The sequence below is a fragment of the Saccostrea echinata genome, unplaced genomic scaffold (genome assembly GCF_033153115.1).
Source record: "Saccostrea echinata isolate AGI-Se365-2 ecotype Australia unplaced genomic scaffold, CSIRO_AGI_Sech_v1 ptg000023l, whole genome shotgun sequence".
NCBI lineage: Eukaryota > Metazoa > Mollusca > Bivalvia > Ostreida > Ostreidae > Saccostrea > Saccostrea echinata.
Window position 1 is genome coordinate 14,554,502 of NW_026889772.1, and position 20,859 is coordinate 14,575,360.

Below are 20,859 nucleotides of genomic sequence, written 5' to 3' on the forward strand. Positions count from 1 at the left end.
GTTTTAGGAGCAGGTCCATTCCCAAGTAACTATAAGCCCTACCTGGACCAAACTTGCATGGATGATGCATCTAGGGATGGACATGGCCACACTTACTTCGGATGCTGGATCTGATGTAGATTTTCCAGATGTGTACCAGGTTAAAGTTTTAGGAGCAGGTCCATTCCCAAGTAACTATAAGCCCTACCTGGACTAAACTTGCATGGATGATGCATCTTAGGATGGACACTACCACACTTGCTTCGGATGCTGGATCTGACCTAGATTTTCCGGATGAGTGACCAGGTTAAAGTTTTAGGAGCAGGTCCATTCCAAAGTAACTATAAGCCCTACCTGGACCAAACTTGCATGGATGATGCATCCAGGGATGGACACTACCACACTTGCTTCGGATGCTGGATCTGACCTAGATTTTCCACATGTGAGACCAGGTTTAGATTTAGGAGTAGTCTCGTTCCCAAGTAACTATAAGCCCTACCTGGACCAAACTTTCATGGATGATGCATCTAGGGATGTACACTAACCAACCTGCTTCGAATGCTGGATCTGACCTAGATTTTCCACATGAGTGAATTTTAGCCATATTTTAACCAAATTAGCATGGATGATGTATCTAGGGATGGATACTTCCAGACTTGCCTTGGATTCTGAATCTGACGTACATTTTCCAGATGAGTGACCAGGGTAATTTTTTGGAGTAGCTCTATAATATTATGGCCTGTTATGATTAAACTTGCATAGATGGTGCATCTAAGGATGAAAACTTCTAGACTTGCTTTGGATGTTGGAACTGACCAAAATTTTCTTGATTACTAAACAGGTCAAAAGTTTTTTGAGCAGATCTATAATTAAATCAAACTTGCATGGATATTGATCTTGGGATGTACCCTAACTAGAAAAAAAATATGATGTGAAATTTGCCTTACATGTAGATAACATTCGTCGAGGTGAGCTTCGTAATCTTTGATTACCTATGTTTATCGTTTGTTATAGAGCAGTAGGTGTGAATTGTGTTTTGATAGGGCACACCTCAAGTTCATCTCAGAGTCTGTTCAGCTACAAAGTCAAATATCCACAGTTGATGGTATTTTGTATTTACATGTGTAATGACAGACCTCTCCCATACACACACACCCTCCCCATTTTTTTCTTAAAATAAAAAGATATATTAAATTTTTTCATGGTGTCTGACTCCCTGGGACCTATTAAGCCAATACTTTAAAAAAAAATGCAATCTTAAAAATTCCTTTTAATTACCTCTGGATAATCAAGCTGTCAAACTGTTTACATTATTATGATAAACAAAGTGCCCTTTACTAAAATTTTGAAATTTATGATTGCAGGGTTCAGAGTTCAAGCCATGGTGGTGCTAAGTTGATCATATAATGCAGAATATTAACAGAAAATCTTACTCATAGACATCAGACAGTCAAATATAATGAGCAAAGATCCATTTACTAAAAAATAAAATCTTAAAACTTAAAAATTATCAGACCTATTTTTGCATTCATATGAAGCAGAAAAATTATTCAAAATTTTCTATATGAAAAGAAGAGGTCTCTTGCTGTGGCCTTCAATTTGACATTTAGATATGGCAATGTTTTATCAATCTTCAATATTCATTTTTATTCCTACGTTGATTCGATATATCCATTTGAACTTGAAATAAAACACCACAGAGTCTGAAACATTGGTTCAGAAATTGGATATATTACTACAAAAGGTCATTAATGGCAAATTACCAACAAAACTTTATGATAAACATGAAGACTATCATTTCTATCATCAGCTTCCCTTATTTATGTAGCAGTTTACCATCATAACCTGCATAGGGAGTTTATGTTTCCCAGTTGATTTGATACACATGTTCTACATACGAACAATTTCGGAAATGAGGCAAGCTGTTGACAAATAAATTGATGATACAAGGATATCAACAGCCTCATTTAAAGTCAACATTCCACAAATTCTGTGGTCGATACAATGACCTTGTTTGCAAATACAACAAAATCATGATAGTCTGTCGTAAATTTAATGTTGACTGATGTTTTTTTTTTAATATACAGATTGTTAGGCCGTTATTTTTATACTGAATTGTCTACAGATTTTCCATTTGCCCGATCATTGTGGGTGTGATGAGTTAGTAGGGGATGCTTACTCCTCCGTTAAACAGGAAATGCCATGGACTTCTCCATGGCTTCTGATCCCACCTCATATGTTTTTAGAGGTCTGTGTTTGCTCTGATCCAATTTGTATTGTTCCAATGGATTTTTGAGCTTGATTACTGATTTGTTATCTTCATATTTCTTCTATAACTTCTGATTTTAGGGTTCAGCCCTAGATTGGAGCTCACTTGGTCATATTTTGAAAATGCAATATATTTTAGGAAATCTTTACTCCAATTGACATCAAGCATGTTATCTGTTTGATGATTATAATGAACAATAAACCTGTGAAATTTATATCCCCTTGAGTTTAGACATCAGGGTAGAGATAAGTCCATCAAATAGCATTGAAACTACCTTACATGATTAAAAATTTTCTTCTTCTCTCATGGACAGTTAGCAGAAAAACAGTTTGTATGATTATGTTAAACATTTAGCTCTGTGCTTAAATAAAAAAAAATCATGGGTCAGTCATTTAGGCCCCAGGGTAGCGATAAGATGGCCATATATTAGAAATACATTATACATGACAAAAAATCTTCTGTTATGATCATATAGCAGGTCAACTATATTCATGATCACAATACTTTTTTTTAAACCTTTTAGCAAAATTATGAAATTCATTGATCTAGTTTCAGTATTGGGGGGGGGGGGGGGGCAGTGTTGGGTTAAGTTGATCATATATATTGAAAATACATTGTTTCTTTGAATATATCCTTTTCTTCACAAAGAAATTTATCATAAAAACTGTTTGCATTATTAAGATTTACACCGTGCTCTACCAAAAATTTTCAAAATCATGGCATATGGTCTAAGCTCTAGTATGAGTCCAAGTTTGATACATATCAGATGACAATTTTGACTAGAAAATGTATAAATATGAAAAGAATTTTATCTATTAGTTAAGGTTGCGGGGTATTGCAGTATAGTGGAGTTGTGTGGTGTTTAAATATGCCTAGATTAGAGTGCATATATATACATGTACCAAAGGGGGGATAATTTTCATTAAATCTAGTTTATATTTTTGTTTTATGTTCAAAATGAATCTGTACACTATTTAGTTGATGGTCATGTTTTGTAAATAACTGCAATGTAAAATATGTTTCAGATCCACTGGTTGTCCATCATTAACTCCATGGTGCTCGTGTTTCTTCTCATTGGTTTTGTAGTCATCATTCTGGTAAGAACCAAAATTATTACTGTAAACTGACAGAAATTCAACATTAAATCTGCTGTAAACATGGGATATACATGAGGGAGTTAAATCTGCTGTAAGCATGGATATACATGTGGGAGTTAGATCTGCTGTAAACATGGATATACATGTGGGAGTTAAATCTGCTGTAAACATGGATATACATGTGGGAGTTAACAATGCAAAATTTGCATTCACAAAATTGAAATTTATTTTCTTTTCTTTCAACGATGTTTCATTTCTTTATTTGGAGGAAAGCAGAGAGGAAGGTTTGGTACAAAATAACACAAAAACACCACATGATATCTAAGTTTACAGCATTGAATTTATTATTAAATTGAATGATCATTGTGACGTTGGTTTAAATTTGCCCATGCCATTCAGTGGGTAGAAAAGAGTTCTCAATTCACACCAGAAGATGGGTTTGAATTCCACTGTTAGACATGAAGGGTTGAGATGCTGTGAACTTGTGCTATGTAAGATGTTGCAAGAAGAGAACCATGCAAGCCTCTGCTTAGATAAGCACAGGATAGATATATAATCAATGACTTCACTCTGTAACTGAAATACTGTGAATGTATATAAATTAGCAAACTCAAAATTTAGTGCAAGCTTCATCGTCTGATTAGCACAATAAAAATAAATTAGTGCACTTGAGTTTTAAAAATGAAATGTATTAGTTTTAATCATTTAGTAAAGTGTATGTGAATAACTGGACAAGAAGAGAACGCGAACACTAAAAGAAGTTCGTTTACAGTAGTCTTTGAGTGGTTATTCAAAAAAGTATTCAAATTAAAAGCTGTAGATAAAGGCAGTTAAGTGTACTATTAGACTTATAGTCAGCATGCTAAGTTACTTTTTATGTTCAGCACATTTTCTATAACATCTTGAAAATTAAAACTACTTGGATAGGTGCAAATAAACAAAAAAAAAAAAACAAGCATGTTTTTGAAAATATGTTTGTTGAGTTATTGGTTGTTTATCAGACTAGTATGGTAACCTAATCAAACAGGTCCACTTGCTTCCTAGCTATTTCACATAAAAAGCAAGGAGAATGCAAGGAAATGAAGGCAACAGTTTGAGAAGAGAAGGTTGAGTACAACAATGAGAGAAAAGGGAGGTGAGGGCAACAATGTGAGAAATATGGAACATCACACTTAGGGCTGCAATGGTTCAGGTACCTCACGGTTGGATTCAATTTTCAATTCTTGGGCCAGGACCAAAGTTACTTTTACTTTTTGTACATTTATGTGCATATTAGACAACAAAACACAAAACTTCAGATCATATGTATTTTCAGATGATAAAACGAAATTGACATGGTACAGTTTATCTACAATACTGTTACTTTTTGTACATTTATGTACATATTAGACAAAAAGCAAGAAACCTCAGATCATGATAAAATGAAATTGACATGGTACAGTTTACCTACAGTACTATTCCCAGAATGCCCTACCGTGAAGTCGAGCATGCATATTCCAGTAAAAAAAGACCAACATAGTTGCGAGCGCTTGAGAGCGCTAGCAGCTTTGTATTCATTTCAAATGATTTACCAAGTCTGTGGCATTTTGAGACTTAAAAATTAATCTCTGTGAAACAAATTATTATCGCAGCATTTCAGTTTTTCTTTCAGGCCAAAATATTTCCACAGAGGGAGCCGGGACATAATGTTTGCTTGAGAGATTTTATTCCAAATTATGGAGATGTGAATACATGTACTAGCATCAGCGATATTTGCTGTTGTAAATTGTTAAGAAAATACCCAAAACGTGTTAATTGTGAAAAAAATATAAACATGAACTGATTCCTAATTTGAAGCTTTTGAACTGAAAATTGAATCAAATGCTGTGCAATGCGATTCAGATGCATGCTGATTAATCATTGCAGCCCTAATCACGCTGCTGTTTTGATATTGGCCTTGGTATCAGCTCGAGAGGTTGGTATCAGCCCAAGCCCGGAGGATACAGGCCAAGACCATGCAAGAGCTGATACCAGGGACAAGATCAAAACAGTGGCGTGATGTTGTTCATATCTTATATCTAAAACCAAGGGCAATTAAAAGAACAAATATTAAAGTAATTTTAAATAAAGTAAAATTTTGCCACAAGAAATAAAATTAGAGTTATCTTCCTTTGCTTTCGATGTTCATCAAGTACTGAAGTAGGTAGAGATGTTGTTTGACAAAGGTGATATAGAGAAAGAATTTGTCTGATTTTATCGTTAAAAAAGATTAGTAGAGGTGTTTTGAAACATATTACTTTCCAAAGTCCATTAAATTACAAAGATTAAAAGGTCATAAAACTTAAGCTCTATACTTTCACTTTGAATCCAACCGGCGCGGGATCAACAAATGAGGCTCGAGATTTAGAGTAACTGTTTGTTTTGCTTAAGATATATGTTAACCTGAAAAATGACAACTAGAGAGAAAACTTGGTATTGTCTAACAGTCAAAGCAAATAAACATCCTTTTCGTCTCAAAATATGACGTGTAAACGAGAGTTACCTCTGGTACATCACAAATACCATCATTTGGAGCACTTTTTAAAACCACTTTTCTCAATATTACGCAATAAATAAATAATTTTTAAAAATTTATATCTAATTTTAGTGTACAACATATATTTTTTTAAAACTTTAATACAAAGTTAACTCCTATCTTGCACAAATTAAATAGAAATAACAGTATAAAATTGAGGGCAAGACAGCCCCTTGACAACTGGCCTAGACAGAGATATCTGGGCCCTGAGGGCAAGACAGCCCTAGGTCCCAGATGCTGTCCGACCTAGTCCAATACATATGTATCAGGGCTGATACACTACTAAGTATACGATATAAGGAAGACGAGGGAAAATGTGAGAAAAAGAAGGTGAGGACAACAACGTGAGAAAAAGAAGGTGAGAGCAACAATGGGAGAAAATGAATGGGAGGGCAAAAATGCGATTAAAGGAAGGCGAAGGTGATTAAAGGAAGGTGAGGGCAGCAATGTGAGAATATGAAGGGGTAGTCAACAATGTGATTAAAGGAAGCCAAGGGCAATAATGTGAGAAAAAGGTGAGGGCAACTATGTGAGAAGGGCAACAATGTGAGAAAAAGGAAGGGGAGGGCAGCAATGTGAGAAAAATGAAGATGAGGGCAACAGTATAAGAAAAGGAGGGTGACATTGGGAGATAATAAGGGAGACAGTGTAAGGGAGCAAGAATGAAATGTTGAAAATGTGAAGTGGTGAAAAAGTGACAGAGCTAGAATTCAAAATTGTGAGGGCTAGGGAAGGAAGCAAATATAGATAATGATGTGAACTATAGCAGTTATTTTACCTGTCCAATAGAATTCCTGTTTTGAATACTTGTTTAACTATAGTATTTCAAGTGGATGTACAACAGGTACAAACTGAGAGAAATATATTGAGAGTGGATCAGATGTGATACATCATTTGATTACAATATCTTGCCATTTCAACTTTAATTTTCAGACTCGAGTTTTAAAAAGTGACTTTGCCAGATACAATGTGGATGATGAGGATGGAGAGGATCTGGATTCAGATGAAAATGGATGGAAGATTATCCACACGGATGTATTTAGATTTCCACCACAGAAAAATCTGTTTTGTGCAATATTAGGTAGGCATGGCTTGTTTAGGGCTTGTTTAGGAAGTTAGACTTCTAACATTTACCTGAATACTAGTTCTGACATAGGTATAAAATATAGTTGAAATCAGAGCTTTCAACTTCTCATAGACTACCAAACCTGTTAAATAGCTTTTACACATTTGATGTAATATTTTGGCTTTTTAGTATACTTAAGAAAAAAATTGAGTGATTTATTTTGATCTTCTTCCAATTTTGACATCTTGATCAGAGCAAATGGGACCGTTTTAAACAAACTTTCCACAAAGCATCTTTGGGTGAATGTAGTTGATCGTTATTTTTATACCCCTTCCCCATGAAAAGTAGGAGATAAATATTAATGGGGTGTCTGTCCTTCTGTCTGTATGTCCTTACATATTTGTGCTTCCATCCATATATCCATAACACTTAGGGGTCACCATCAACAACTGCTCTTACCCCACTGTATCCAATTTAATGAAACTTTCAGCAATTTCAGGAAATTTTTATTACATGGTGGCATTGTATACATAGTTTAAGAAAATTTTCATTATCCTGGACATAAAGAAGTCAAACTGTTGGAATGATTATAAGAAGCTATGAACTCATTCTTAAAGTGAATAATTTCATGACCCGGGGTTCTGGGTTCACACCCAGAGTAGGGCTAAGTTAGTCATACATATATATTGAAAATGCTTTCATTTATATCATAGAAAGTCCTCTTCTTTACACCTAGATACCAAGGAGGCAAAATGCTTGCATGATTAAAATGAGTACTCACATATAGCTAATAATGAGCCCTCTGTACCAAAATTATAAAACTCCTGAGCCCAGTGTTCAGGGTTCAAGCCCCAGGTTGAGACTAACTTGGACATATATTTAAAGTGCACTTTATGTTGAGAATCATCTCCTTTACTACTGGACATTAAGCAGTCAAACTTTTGCAATCATTATGATTATAATCAACATTACTTACATTGTTACCATCATTCAAAAGTTCAATTATTTCTGAGCAAAATTTATTGAAAAACATAAGTGTTTCAGGATATTGCCATGGGTGAAATCTGGGGCTTGGTAAATATCCTCAATGTCGATGCCTTCAACATCCAATTCAGAGTCTTTCTCCAGCTTAATTATCAAAACAGTCATAGTCCTCTCTATTGTGTAGGAACATCTACAATGTCAAAACCCCAATTTTATCAAAGTCTTCATCAACAGGAAGATTAGACTCTTCACTATCAATAGCCAATTTGCTTTATTCCATGCTTCCTTTGACATTGGTTTCATTCTGCATATTTTCTTTTGGGTTCTCACAATGTGGTCCACCATATTTGGTAACAAATGTAATGCCTTTCTACCCATTAAACAATGCAAAAGATTTTTTTGCAGAAAACACTTTCCATTTCTAAGAATGCCATGTTTACTTTTGGGTGTTGTCTTGGAATAGTAAATTAGTCTACTGTCTATGGACGAAAAGCGAAAATATTTCTGACCGGTTTAGCACGTTTAGCATGTCTACATTGTTTAAAGGACTGTTACACAACAATACAATGAAAATATGTGGAATGGAGTGTTATTAGTCCTATAGCTATCAGTCATCCACTATTTGTGAAATTCTCAAGTAATTCAGGCCATATTGTTTGTATTTACATTGTACAAGAAGTATCTGGTAAGGATGTTCACAGATTCGAAGATTGTGAGCAGATACACCCCATAATTAGTTCATAACTGTATTTTGGGAGTCAGGACTTTCTTTAGTAAAGAAACTTTTGAAGTTCATATCACTGACTATAAGGGATTTCATTGATCTACAAGTTCAGTATGACTCAGGTTAGGTGAGAGAAATTTAATTTTTAGTTTTACGGATTTTTTTTCAAAAAATTTGGGTAGGAGGAGAAAAAAAAAAGAGAGAGACAGGAAATTTTTATCATTCAATTAAAATTTGATCATACTTTTATGTCTTTTGCCATTCATTGAAATTTGTGTTGCTGGTTGACACATGGAACTTGTCATAAACATTAAAGATTGACATAAAATATCACATACCAGTGTCAATTAATTGGACATGCCAATTTACAAATGGACAAAGTTTTCAGATACTCAAAGAATATTGGTTGTATAATGAAATCTTAGCTAACACTTTCCAGTACCTGCATAGGTACATTTCTCAAAGACCATTAGTCTTTAGGGCCTTATTATCATCTGAGTAATATACTAGTAATATACTAGCTATCAAGCTGGAGACACAAATTACTTTTGAAGACACAAAATGTAGGATATCAGGCCTTTCAAAATCTGCCAGTACCCAGTACTTTTACCCGGCTGAAATTATGATTGTACCGACCAAAATATTTGATGGAGAAAAATTTGATAAAATATTTAGATAAAATCACTTTCACTAAGTACCTCCTATTTTCAGTAAAAGTACTGACTGTTTCTAATCTTCTTGAAAGCCCTGGGGTATGAACGGAATAAATCAGAAATTGAACCTGTGTATGCAGGAAACTAGCTATTTTTGCGAACAGAAAGGATCATCTAAAATAAAATAAAAAAGAAAAGAATATGATTTTCAAAAAGCAGTACCCATATAATGATCAAAATATTTCATCCATGTATAAAGGAGTAAAATAAACAATATGTATTATTTTAATTACATGTAAATACGGCAGGGTGAATCAAGTAATTACTTTTATTCACAAGTCTAAGGTAATGTATATGCAGTAAACATGCCTAACAACTTAGATAATCTGATCTTCATATCAAAATTCCATCAAACTAAATCCAAAGAGAATAAAGAGATTAATTAAAGACTGTGCATGAGGTGGACTCATTATGACAGAAGCCTTACTACATACTTTACCAAAATGCTATCAATGAAATATAACTCTCTATAATGAGGCCTAGTTGAAATGCAATGCAAGTAACTGACCAAATGCCTCATTAAGAGTGTAGGGCTTAAATAAGTTAGGACATTTCTGAATGCTGAGGATGCTTTTGATTTACAAATATCTTCAGAATAACACTGATAACCAAACCAAGCATGGCTTGTGTCTCCATTTTGGTTAATATTCCATGTGAATAAGACACTTAAAATTACACATTCAGTGCTTTCATTGTCAAACGTTTTGTAGATTTTAATTTATAAAGATAATTTTTTTTTTTTTAAATTGGGTCGGCGGATCCATAAAATGAAAAATTAAATTTCTCTCGCCTTAGTGAAGTAGTCTATTGGCCTGTATATAGCAATTACTTCTTTGACAATAGATATGATTGCATCATCCTATACTCTTGGAATAGGAATTGCTGAAATTATGTCCTTCAAAGCACAGTGTGGGTCTTGATACAGTTGTCAGTGTGACCTAAGCTAGCATCATGGCCCATGGGCCTTTTGCTCAGTAGAAAACAATGCCCATGTTTGTCAAAATATTTTTCTTTGCCCACAATTTAAATTGCAGGGTAAACATTGTACATTAATTTTATTGTTTTGCTTCAAGGACAATTAATCTTTGTTTTATTGATCTAGTGGCAATCATAAGTGATGCAGTCTTTGTGTTTATTTTATCGCTTAGTCACATAGACATTTGAGATTGAAACAAAAACAAAATGTTATGCCCACATGAAATGGTGTGGAATCTTCTGTGAAAATATTTTTCATTTTGAAAGATTTATTAAAATACAGTCTAGAAATGTGGTGCGATAATTAAACTGACCTTGAAGAAACATGAGAGAGTTTATGATATGTGTTGATATCTGCTTCACAAGTTTTGCTCATTATTATGCCCCCACAAATGAAGTTTAGGGGGATATATTGGAATCAGCAAGTCCATCTGTCTGTCCGTCAGTCCTTACACATGATTTTGTCTGGATTTGTTCTAGGAGACTACTGCATGGATTTGTCTGAGAGTTTGTACACTTATTATTCTCCATATAAAGATATACACCTGATATTTTTTCATGATTGGGTAATTGTTCTTCATTCTACAGGTGGTCAGGGTTTTTTTTTTCATTTTAAGTCATTTTGGGTTAATGTAAATTTGATATACAGAATCAAGAAATTGCCAGTTGGTACATCTAGTTGGTACATACAGTTGGTAGAAAAATGTGAATTGCAGCTTAAATCAGGTCATTTAAACTTTTAAAAAATCATCAAATACTAGCATATTAAATGAAAGTTGTAAGATAGATAGTCCCTACAAATGCAAGAGTTATATGTATGCAGTAACCTTTTTAAAATATGTTGCATCAAGTTGACATAGTTTCACAGTTTGTTTCTTTTTTCTCATACAGATTAAAAAAAATGTTTTTAACATTAATATTATAAAAAATGCAACCAATTATATTGTACTAAAAAAATGCAGACTTAACAGTGCATCAAACAACAGATAGTGTAAATCCATCTTTCTCTTGGGAGCAGTGAGTGGACATGCATCCAGTTAAAGATTAATTCCTTTGTCCTGAATTTTGTCATTCTATTTCAATAATTAAAAATATAAATGCTCATTATTATTGATGCTAAACTTTTGCAATATCCCATTCCACAACCCCTTCAAAAAAAGGTTTAATTTGTATATTGTTTTTTCTTTTTTTTTTTCTTTTTTTTTTTTTTTAAATGATAAGAATTTATACGAGAGTAATCTCTGATATAGAAGTCTTTAAACAGTTGGAAAAGGGTAAAGTTAATATATTGTTGTAAATATGAAGCAAGTCCACATTTCCTCATTAAATGAATTCTCTATACAACAAAGAATAGATGAGATAGAAGATTCTGTAAATTGTCAGGAGAAGAACACATACCCTGTGTTATATACATAAGTGATCTGGGTTTTTGTTTTTGTTTTTTTTGAATGAGTATATTATACATATACACTAATTCAGAGGTGAAAAGGAGCTTTGATCCAGATGACAAATGAATAAAACTCTGTTTTACGTCTTTTTTTTTCAGGTGTAGGGAGCCAGTTTTTAGCTTTGGCCACTGGAATAATGCTGATGGCTGTTCTTGGCATGTTCAATGTCCACAGACATGGGGCTATCAACTCAGCTGGAATTGTCCTATATGCCTTCACTTCCTGTAAGTCTTAATAATTCACTTGAGTGGAATCCTAAAGCTTTTCTGATCAGAATTTAAGGGGATGAAGGACACATGGTCACATGACTCTGTTTAACTACGTCATAGTCTCCATTTATATAAGCGCAAAACGTGTAAAGCATCAGTTCTTGTATAATTTTTTGACAATTTTTTAACTTTAATTACCATCTTACCGGTATATAAAAAAATAAAAAAGTTTTAACATTCTTGTAAACATTAACAAATTATGAAAAAGATTGATCCACTCCTCTGTTTCCCTAAACTGCACGTCCAACAAGTCGGTGACGTCATACATGATTTGTTAGTACAGCAAGATCATACTCGGTGAACAGAGGGGCGGTATTATTATGTAAAAACAGGTCATAATCAGTATATGATGAAATATTTTGAGAAACGGGGAACACAAAAATTATTTTTGCATGGCTGATGACAGAAATCTTATGTAGGTATATCTTATTTTGCTTATTTAGCTTACGTGTGACGTCATAGTTGGTTTTTCCCGTACTCGAGAAATGTAACATGCCACGTTTTTGTCATGCTTATGTCCTCTTCAACGATGTCCTGTGAAATAATGAGGTCAGCTTCATCATTCGAAACTTTTACAGTTAATCAATAATTTGAAGGATTTGCATTTCAACGTAAATTAAAAAATATTGAATGATAGAATTTTTTGTAAATTACGTTTTTTATTGTTTAAGTTGTCTTAAAAAGTGCGTTATTTTCCCTATCCAGATGCAGTGTGATAGACAAAACTTGCTTTTTTCAAATTTTAAATCCTAGTTATACTCTGAAATATTTTAAAAGATACATGTCCACTTTGATATTTTTTATGTATGCTTAAAAAATCCCATTATGGACAGAGTAATGCGCCCGGAAACATGGAGAATTAAAACTCCACTTAGATACTGTAGGGCATAGTATTTGTCAATCAATATCTCCAAAATAAGGTAAGAAACCTAATGATTTAACTGCTTTAAGATATGTGGGACATACTTAATTAGAAATATACAAAATATGAAAAAAATTGAATGACAAGTATTTTTTCAGCTCAAGGTTCTTCTCCTCCTTAATTGTCCAATCATGGTCCATCTGTTTGTCTGCGTATTTGTCAGTATTCTGTAAACTCTTGTGTTTTCAACAGCTGAACCACTTTCAACTAAAACTGCTTGCTGTGTTTGAGATATTAAAGTTCTAATATTTCTGTGAAAGTGTCCTTAAATTTTTTTCAGTGGTATAAGAGGAATTGCAGGTATATGTAAGAGATTGGTACCCCAAAGCTTAGGACATACTGACAGATGGACAGACACCTCTATCACTATACACCCCCTGCTTTTCAAGCCGGGGTATAATAAATACAACAGATTAAATAAGAACACTGATATTGGCATAGCAAAGTCACTGACAGGTGTACCTTATGGCTTTAAAAAATTAATTACTTGGTTTTCAGACCCGCCCGCATCTCATTTAACAATGCTTATTACCCATTTTTATCCTCAAATGAATAATTAAAAATAAAATTTCTATCAAACGCTTGTACGGTGCAAAAAAAAATCTGGCATCCTCAGCGGCATTTTAGATACTCTCATCATTAAAACATTTGACAAACATCAAGATGATCCAGACTACTGTAGATTCTTAAATATACATGAGGAATTAATTATCGTGTAATTTTGCGAGAAGCACCACTCGTGAAATAAAATTACTCAGTTTTATTTTTATGGTGCTGAAATCAATGTAAAATCTCTTGATGAACTGTCTACTCGTGAATTATTGTTCTCGGGATTTGATGCTTAAGAGCCATTTCGCGATAATAAGTACTCGTGAAAAATAAGGAATCTACAGTAGTGGCCTAGTTAAAAATCACAAATATCGCTGTCGAGTTAACAGGTTAAGGCGTCAAGATTAAGTTTGGTCATGATTGCATTGATTTCAGTGCAAATGACTGTAATATTTCCATGGCACATAGTGGGGGTTTCTGAGGGTTGTTCCATGCTAGAACTCAATAATGCTATCAATGACGGCTCTCTCAACCTCGGAACTTGGACATTTCCAGAAAAGCTTCAGCAAGATTTGCTGATTTCATTTAGTGTGGGTAAACCAAAAACTGATAAATTTGACAAATAAAATCATAAGCGCTATTTATAGTGCTGAAACACTCTTGGATTAGTTGTGATACATAAGCAATTGACTACATGCATCACTAAAGGTGGTGTCAAGTTCTGTAAGTTTAACATATGACTGCATGGTTGTTAGAATGCCATCATTTCATCTCACAAATCATCAGAATGTAGAAAATGAAAGAGAAAAGAGAAAGAAGCATGAAATAAATGATCCTGATTTCTACACTCAATATTGAAGCACTATTGTTGAAAAGTTGCTAGTTTTGAAATTAAAAAAAAAATCAAAAATCTCCTGTCTGTTTTTTTTTATGAGGTAAAAATGGGGGGGGGGGGGGGGGGGGGGGGGGGAAAGCCACCCTCCCACATTTATTTTTGAGAAAACTGGCCTGAAAACCAAGTTATTAATTTTTTAGGCCTAAAATAAATCTTATTTTTGTGTCATTCCAGCAGTACAAATTTTATTCCATATGACTGTAAAGCAAGTACATCACCTATTCTATGTCTAGTATATAGGCTAATTTAATTAACTCCTTTTTTCATGTGCAAAACCACCTGTCATCCGTGGCCATTTTTAATTTACATGTTTTCATTGTTTTAAAATATGAATTAAGAATATACAACTTCCCAATTTAAATAGTAATTATGTTGAATAATTTTACATTTGTAAAATTTAAATTATATTTTATTATACCCCTGACTTGAAAAGAGAGAGGAATATAGTGATGGGGTATATATCAGTCCTTCCGTACATCCATAACACTTAGGGGTACCCATCTCTTATCCGCAATTCCTCCTATATCACTGAATAAAATTTAGTGAGACTTTCATAGAATCTTTGTTACATAGTGCTATTGTGAATCTCCTATTTCACTTCTTTATCAGACATATATTTTGGGTTTTGGCAAAACATCAACACTGCCATTCTTTTTATAAAACATGTATGACTATCAGGGGTACCCATACCACTGAATAAAATCTTATACTTTCACAGAATCTTTATTACATGTTACATAGTGCCATTATGCAACTCCTACTTAATGTTTTGATTAGACAGATATTTGGGCTTTCCCATAGCAAAAAATGGACTTTACTATTATACTCATATGGGAGCGGGGATATCATTTTGTGAGCTTGGTGCTCACAGTACCTCTAGTTTTCATTTCATATTTAGATTAGATTCTGTATAAAGTTTTTTTTTTAATTCCAGGTATAGCAGGATATGTAGCCACCAATACCTACAAGAAACTAGGAGGAGAGAGCTGGGTGTGGAACATTAATCTAACATCCTGTCTGTTTGCAAGTATGTATAAAAATGTGATTTAAAGAACAGGTAATAGAAGATGTTTTGATAAATATTGCAGAAATCAAAGGCCTTCTTTTTCACTTATGAATTTTTCTGAAAATGTCTTAAGTACTTTACAGGAATTGCAAGGTCAATCATTTTGCCAAAATGATTATTATTCTTCCAATAAGACTCAAGGAATATGTGTAGAATTGGTTGAGGAGAGTCTGTTGGCCGACATCGGTGTCATGATGAATAATGACCGCAAGATATTTCCTATGTGCTATAGCAGTGTTGGTTGAATTATTTAATAGGATATAAAGATAGTATTGATTGGTTGATTATGAATAATATTTTTTTATAAATGTCCTCTAAAAACGGTTTTGCTTTGTTATTGAAATAAATATGTTATCAAATGTCACTTTAAAAAATCCTTGACATTTATAGTGCACCTGTTAGAGCCAAAAGAATAAGTGAGCTTTTCTGTCCTTCCTCTGCCTATCCATTAACTTTTAGCTCACCTACACTGTGGGCTCATGCAGGTGAATTTTTCTGACCAAAAGTAATCCATCGTCCTTCTGTCTTACTTTTAACTTTTCACATTTTTGACTTCTTCTCCAGAATCACTGGGACAATTTCAACCAAACCTGGCACAAAGCATTCTTGGGTAAAGGGAAGTAAAATTTATTCAAATGAAGGATCATTCTCCTTTCCAGGGAAGGTAATCAAGAAACATCAAAAAATGTGGGATCATTTAAACCCCTTCTTAAGAACTACTAGGCCAGAAAAATAAAACTTATGTGAAATCTTCCTGAAATAATATAGTTTTAAGTCTGTTTAAATCATGGTCTCCATGGGGTAGGGTGGGGCCACATTAAGAGATCAAAATTTTACATGGGAATATATAGGAAAAAATTTTCACAAAATGGAAAACAGCAATGCTATGATTTGTGATTTTAATATGCAAGCATCCTCAGATAGTACATATTCAAGTTTGCTAAAATAATGCCCCTAGGGATAGAGTTGGGCCATAATTTTGGATCAAAATTTAACATGGGGTTGAATATTAAGGAAAAGAATCTTTAAATTCTTCTTCTTACAGGGATTTTCCACTGCACCTTGTAGGACCAAATTTAGACCCCATTCCAAATTGCAAAATACCCCCCCTTCCCCCCCCCCCCCCCCAAAAAAAAAATGAACTGTGTTTTCAATCTTCAAATGCACAAAAACTAAAACAAGCTTTACTGAGCCAGAATATGTGAAAAACAAGCATGGTATTGGTCTGAAATCAATAGAATGACTAAAATTTAAAGAAGCATGATCCTGTTGATGACTGACAGTTTGTTGATAGATCTAATCTGTGATTGATAGTAAGATAAAAGATCAAATTTATTCATCATTTATGTTTATTTCGATTCCTTAAAATTGTAATGCAATATAATTTCCCAATGAGTGATCAAATGTCGTTAAATTCCCAATTCCAAGGGCCCAGCTAAGCCCCATTCCCAAAATGGAGTGGAAAATCTCTTTCTCAAGAACAGGTAGGCCATGATTATACTCATATAAATATGCAAGTATCCTCAAGTAGTGTGAATTCTAATTTGTTCAAATTATGACTTTGTAGGTGGTGTTAGATGTGTTATACTACATCAACATCTTTAATTCATCATTAAACATCATTTCATTTGTTCAATATTCCATGAATGTATCTATTTAAGGAATGATTTAAGTGTTGTGTGAGTTATTGGTGTGTAAATCACACAGACTTGCAGAGCTGGGGGCTAGTGAGGGATCTCTGAATCACTACTGTTGGCCATTATGCATTTTTTTGCTATCATGTATAAGGAACATATAAGGAACATGGTGCAATGACTTCTACAGGTTTCATAAAAAAGTCCTTATATCCAAGCTTTCCTTATATGTGAGTTCTTTATACCTGAGTTTTACCTTTTTTTTAAATTTTGGAATCAGGGGTTAGGATGGGGCTAAAACTGGAGATCAAATTTTACATAATGCATGTATAAAGGAAAAAAAGACATCTTTTTCTTTAGAACAACAGCAAGGCCATGATAGACATATTTTAAAAAACTAAAGCATCCTGATTTCATATGGATTCAAACAAGACCCCTTAGAGCTACATGTAAGCACAATGTTTGTTCATAATTTTTCAAGGGAGTAAAGAGGGGAAAAATCTTTAAAAAAATTTTTGCTGAAGAACAGTGTGAAAATGTCAGAATCATTGTTCTGTTAATAAGTGCATTTGATCAAACACTTATTATTCTTCAGAACAGAAAACTAATGTCAAACTTGTAAGAAAACATACTGAGTCTCATGCAAGGAAATATTGGGAGCAGTAGAAATTCATGTTTGCACCTAATAATTGCCCAGATTTAAGATGAATTTTTAATGACTATAATAAGATTCAACTTGGTATTCCAAGCTCCTGACCTGACCTCTGCCCTTTTTGGGTTAAACCTCCTCAAAATGCCAGATTTCTGGTCCTGTATCACCATATTGACATTATGGAGAGTAATAATTGCATGATAAGGATTTGTATGGGGAGATTTGGTTACATAATAAATACTTGTTTTTTTTTCCAGTGCCCTTCTTTCTTATTTGGGCAGTGATTAACTCTGTGGCATGGGGATATGGAACAACTCAAGCTTTGCCATGGACTACAGTGGTGTTACTTATGTGCCTTTGGCTCTTTGGTAAGTAATTGGGGGAAGTGAAAGGAGGGGGGTCATTAAGATGCAGAGAGATTTTGTTGTTGATGATGATGATAATGCATGCACAGTACCTTTTATGTGTCCTAGCCATCCATTGACTTGGAGTTCTTTGCAAAGTATGACTTTAAGAGCATTGTTAACAATCAGTAGTTTGATTCAGATTCAACATGTTTGTTACAGTACTTGCATGTATCACTGTAGGCAATACATTATTAATTTCATAAATATTTTTTGATTTCTGATTTTTTTAAACATTTTTTACTAAGAACTTACAAATGTGTAATAGCCAGAGAACCAATATTTATTTCAGTTGGATACCCCTTGACTGTGATAGGTGGAATTTTAGGTAAAAATTGGGCCCATGGATTTGATGCCCCCTGTAGAACTAAAAATATTGCACGTGAAATACCACAAGTTCCCTGGTATAGATCAGCTTTTGCTCACTGTGTAGTTGGAGGATTCTTGCCATTCAGGTAAAATTGTCATTTTCAGTGACTATAGCTTGATACAAGATAAAATAAATACTGCATCTTAGAAAAAGTCCGTAGTATTATTTAGTGTACTAGAGCATATGATCTTAAGCCAACCTCTAAAGAACTAAGGTTACAATGTAATATAGGAACAAATGAGGAGAAAGAAACATTTCTTTACTTGTTTTATTGCAGTGCAATTTCTGTGGAGATGTATTACATATTTGCCACTCTGTGGGGCAGGGAGCAGTATGCCTTGTATGGGATTTTGTTTATTGTATACGCCATTCTGATTGGAGTCACTGCCTGTATCTCTATCGCACTGACCTACTTTCAACTGTCTGCTGAGGACTATCGATGGTGGTGGCGATCCATATTCAGTGCAGGGTATGTGATAACCATATTATGCCTTCAGTTACTAGTTTTATTACCTTTTTTTATGGTTCATAAAAATTTCTGTTTAAAACTTTCCCCCATTCTACATGTTCTATAGTCCCAGAGATTATGCTTTGAACAAACAGAATTTTTCTGGACATTCAGAAGGACAAAAGGGCTTTAAGTTAAAGAGAAGCCTCAAATTATTGTACAAAGATTGTTGAAACTATGACTTTAAATTTTGAGACAACAAAATTTCATAAAATATATCTACATGTACGTATGAGTATTTGATCATATTGATATATATGCATTTTCCTCATAAAAAGTGTTGAAAGCTTTACTATTATTATGATACTGTAAACCAGATGGGGATGTCTAAAGCTTAAAGTAATGATTTTTATTATGATGTCAGAATAGTTGAACATAGTACAAATGCTCGGTCTTACGTGAAAATAAATTTTTATGTTTAAGTCAATGAACAGAAATGGTTACTCACTCAATTTAGCGAAACAAGTATGATGTGTATTATTTAAACAGGCATAATTTATTTAAAGTGATATTTAATCAATTTACCATGAAATGAAGATATAGATATTTAACTGTAAATTTTTCATGTTCAATGGGTTATAACATGTATGGCTGTAAGACAGATCTTCATAACATTACAATTAAAGCACAAGTTGTAAACACAGCCCTCTGTGCTATAATTCTATGAACATCAAAAATTTACATTTCAATGCTTAATCACCTGCAGTAAAAAAGAATATGTATTAAATGTTGAAAAATTACAAGGCATCGGGTTTCAACATTTTTGTTCTTATGAGGAAAATATTTAATATTGAAAAAAAAAATTATTACCTTCCACCTCATTTAAATTTAGGATGGAGAGAGGACAAAACAAGATGTTTAAATTGTGGGTTTATTTAATCAAAATATTTTTATTTTTCAGGTCCACTGGTATTTTTGTGTTTCTGTATGCTTTGTTTTACTACTTCAAGCGGTCTAATATGTCGGGTGCCTTACAGACTATTGAATTTTTTGGCTATACCTTTCTGACATGTTACGTTTTCTTCCTGATGCTTGGTACAGTCTCTTTCTTTGCATCACTGCATTTTGTACGGTACATTTATGTGAATTTGAAAATGGACTGAAAGAGTTGAAACTGAAATCGACTGTGTGACACAAACACTTACTTGATGTTTATCAGTCAAATATATATATGTATTTATATAAATATATTTCATGGCTTCAGTTGGTAATTTTTTTTTCTTAATTATTTGAATACTTTGTGCTATTATCTCTAAATTGAAAAATCTTCTTCTGCTTCATGAGTTTTAAGCAAGGGGTTTTCAGTTGTTTACACATACATATGTTTTAGAGTACAGTATGTGAAAGTGAAAATAAGAATCACTTCATATTTCTACAACTTCATGCATACCAATCTATTGGGGATTTTGCACCTTATGACAGTGTCATTTGTCATGAAAACAAATATTTGTTCATTTTTTTTTTAATATCATTTCATTTATTGCATCAAATATTAACACAGCTTCTCTAAGTGTGTTATATTTATTATTAAATTTTCTTAAAACAAAAACAAAAAAAAAACACAGATAGTTTGAAAGAAATAAAGAACTTTGAATGGTAAAAGCATTTTCTGCCTCCATAAAAGTCAAATTTAGAAGAAAAAAATAATCTTTCGAAATGTGCACAAATGTATAAAATATATTGTTTAAAAAAGTCTGAATTAGCAAAATATAGATTGGTAGTAGATTTTTGACAGTTTTTGTCTCTATGACATCACAGACTCACTGAATTTTTGTATATAT

The 20,859-nt window shown here is 33.4% G+C and overlaps 1 protein-coding gene across 1 annotated transcript in view; it reads left to right on the forward strand.

Annotated features, from left to right (window-relative positions):
- Nucleotides 1-20,258, forward strand: part of LOC133191235 (transmembrane 9 superfamily member 1-like) — a 63,544-nt gene extending 43,286 nt beyond the window's left edge. The window contains exons 8-15 of the mRNA XM_061326989.1: nt 3,274-3,345; nt 6,833-6,980; nt 11,908-12,033; nt 15,379-15,471; nt 18,054-18,164; nt 18,493-18,655; nt 18,848-19,039; nt 19,980-20,258. Of these exons, the coding sequence (XP_061182973.1) occupies nt 3,274-3,345; nt 6,833-6,980; nt 11,908-12,033; nt 15,379-15,471; nt 18,054-18,164; nt 18,493-18,655; nt 18,848-19,039; nt 19,980-20,181 (1,107 nt within the window). The 3' untranslated portion in view covers nt 20,182-20,258. The remainder of the gene's footprint in view (nt 1-3,273; nt 3,346-6,832; nt 6,981-11,907; nt 12,034-15,378; nt 15,472-18,053; nt 18,165-18,492; nt 18,656-18,847; nt 19,040-19,979) is intronic.
- Nucleotides 20,259-20,859: the final 601 nt, after the last annotated feature.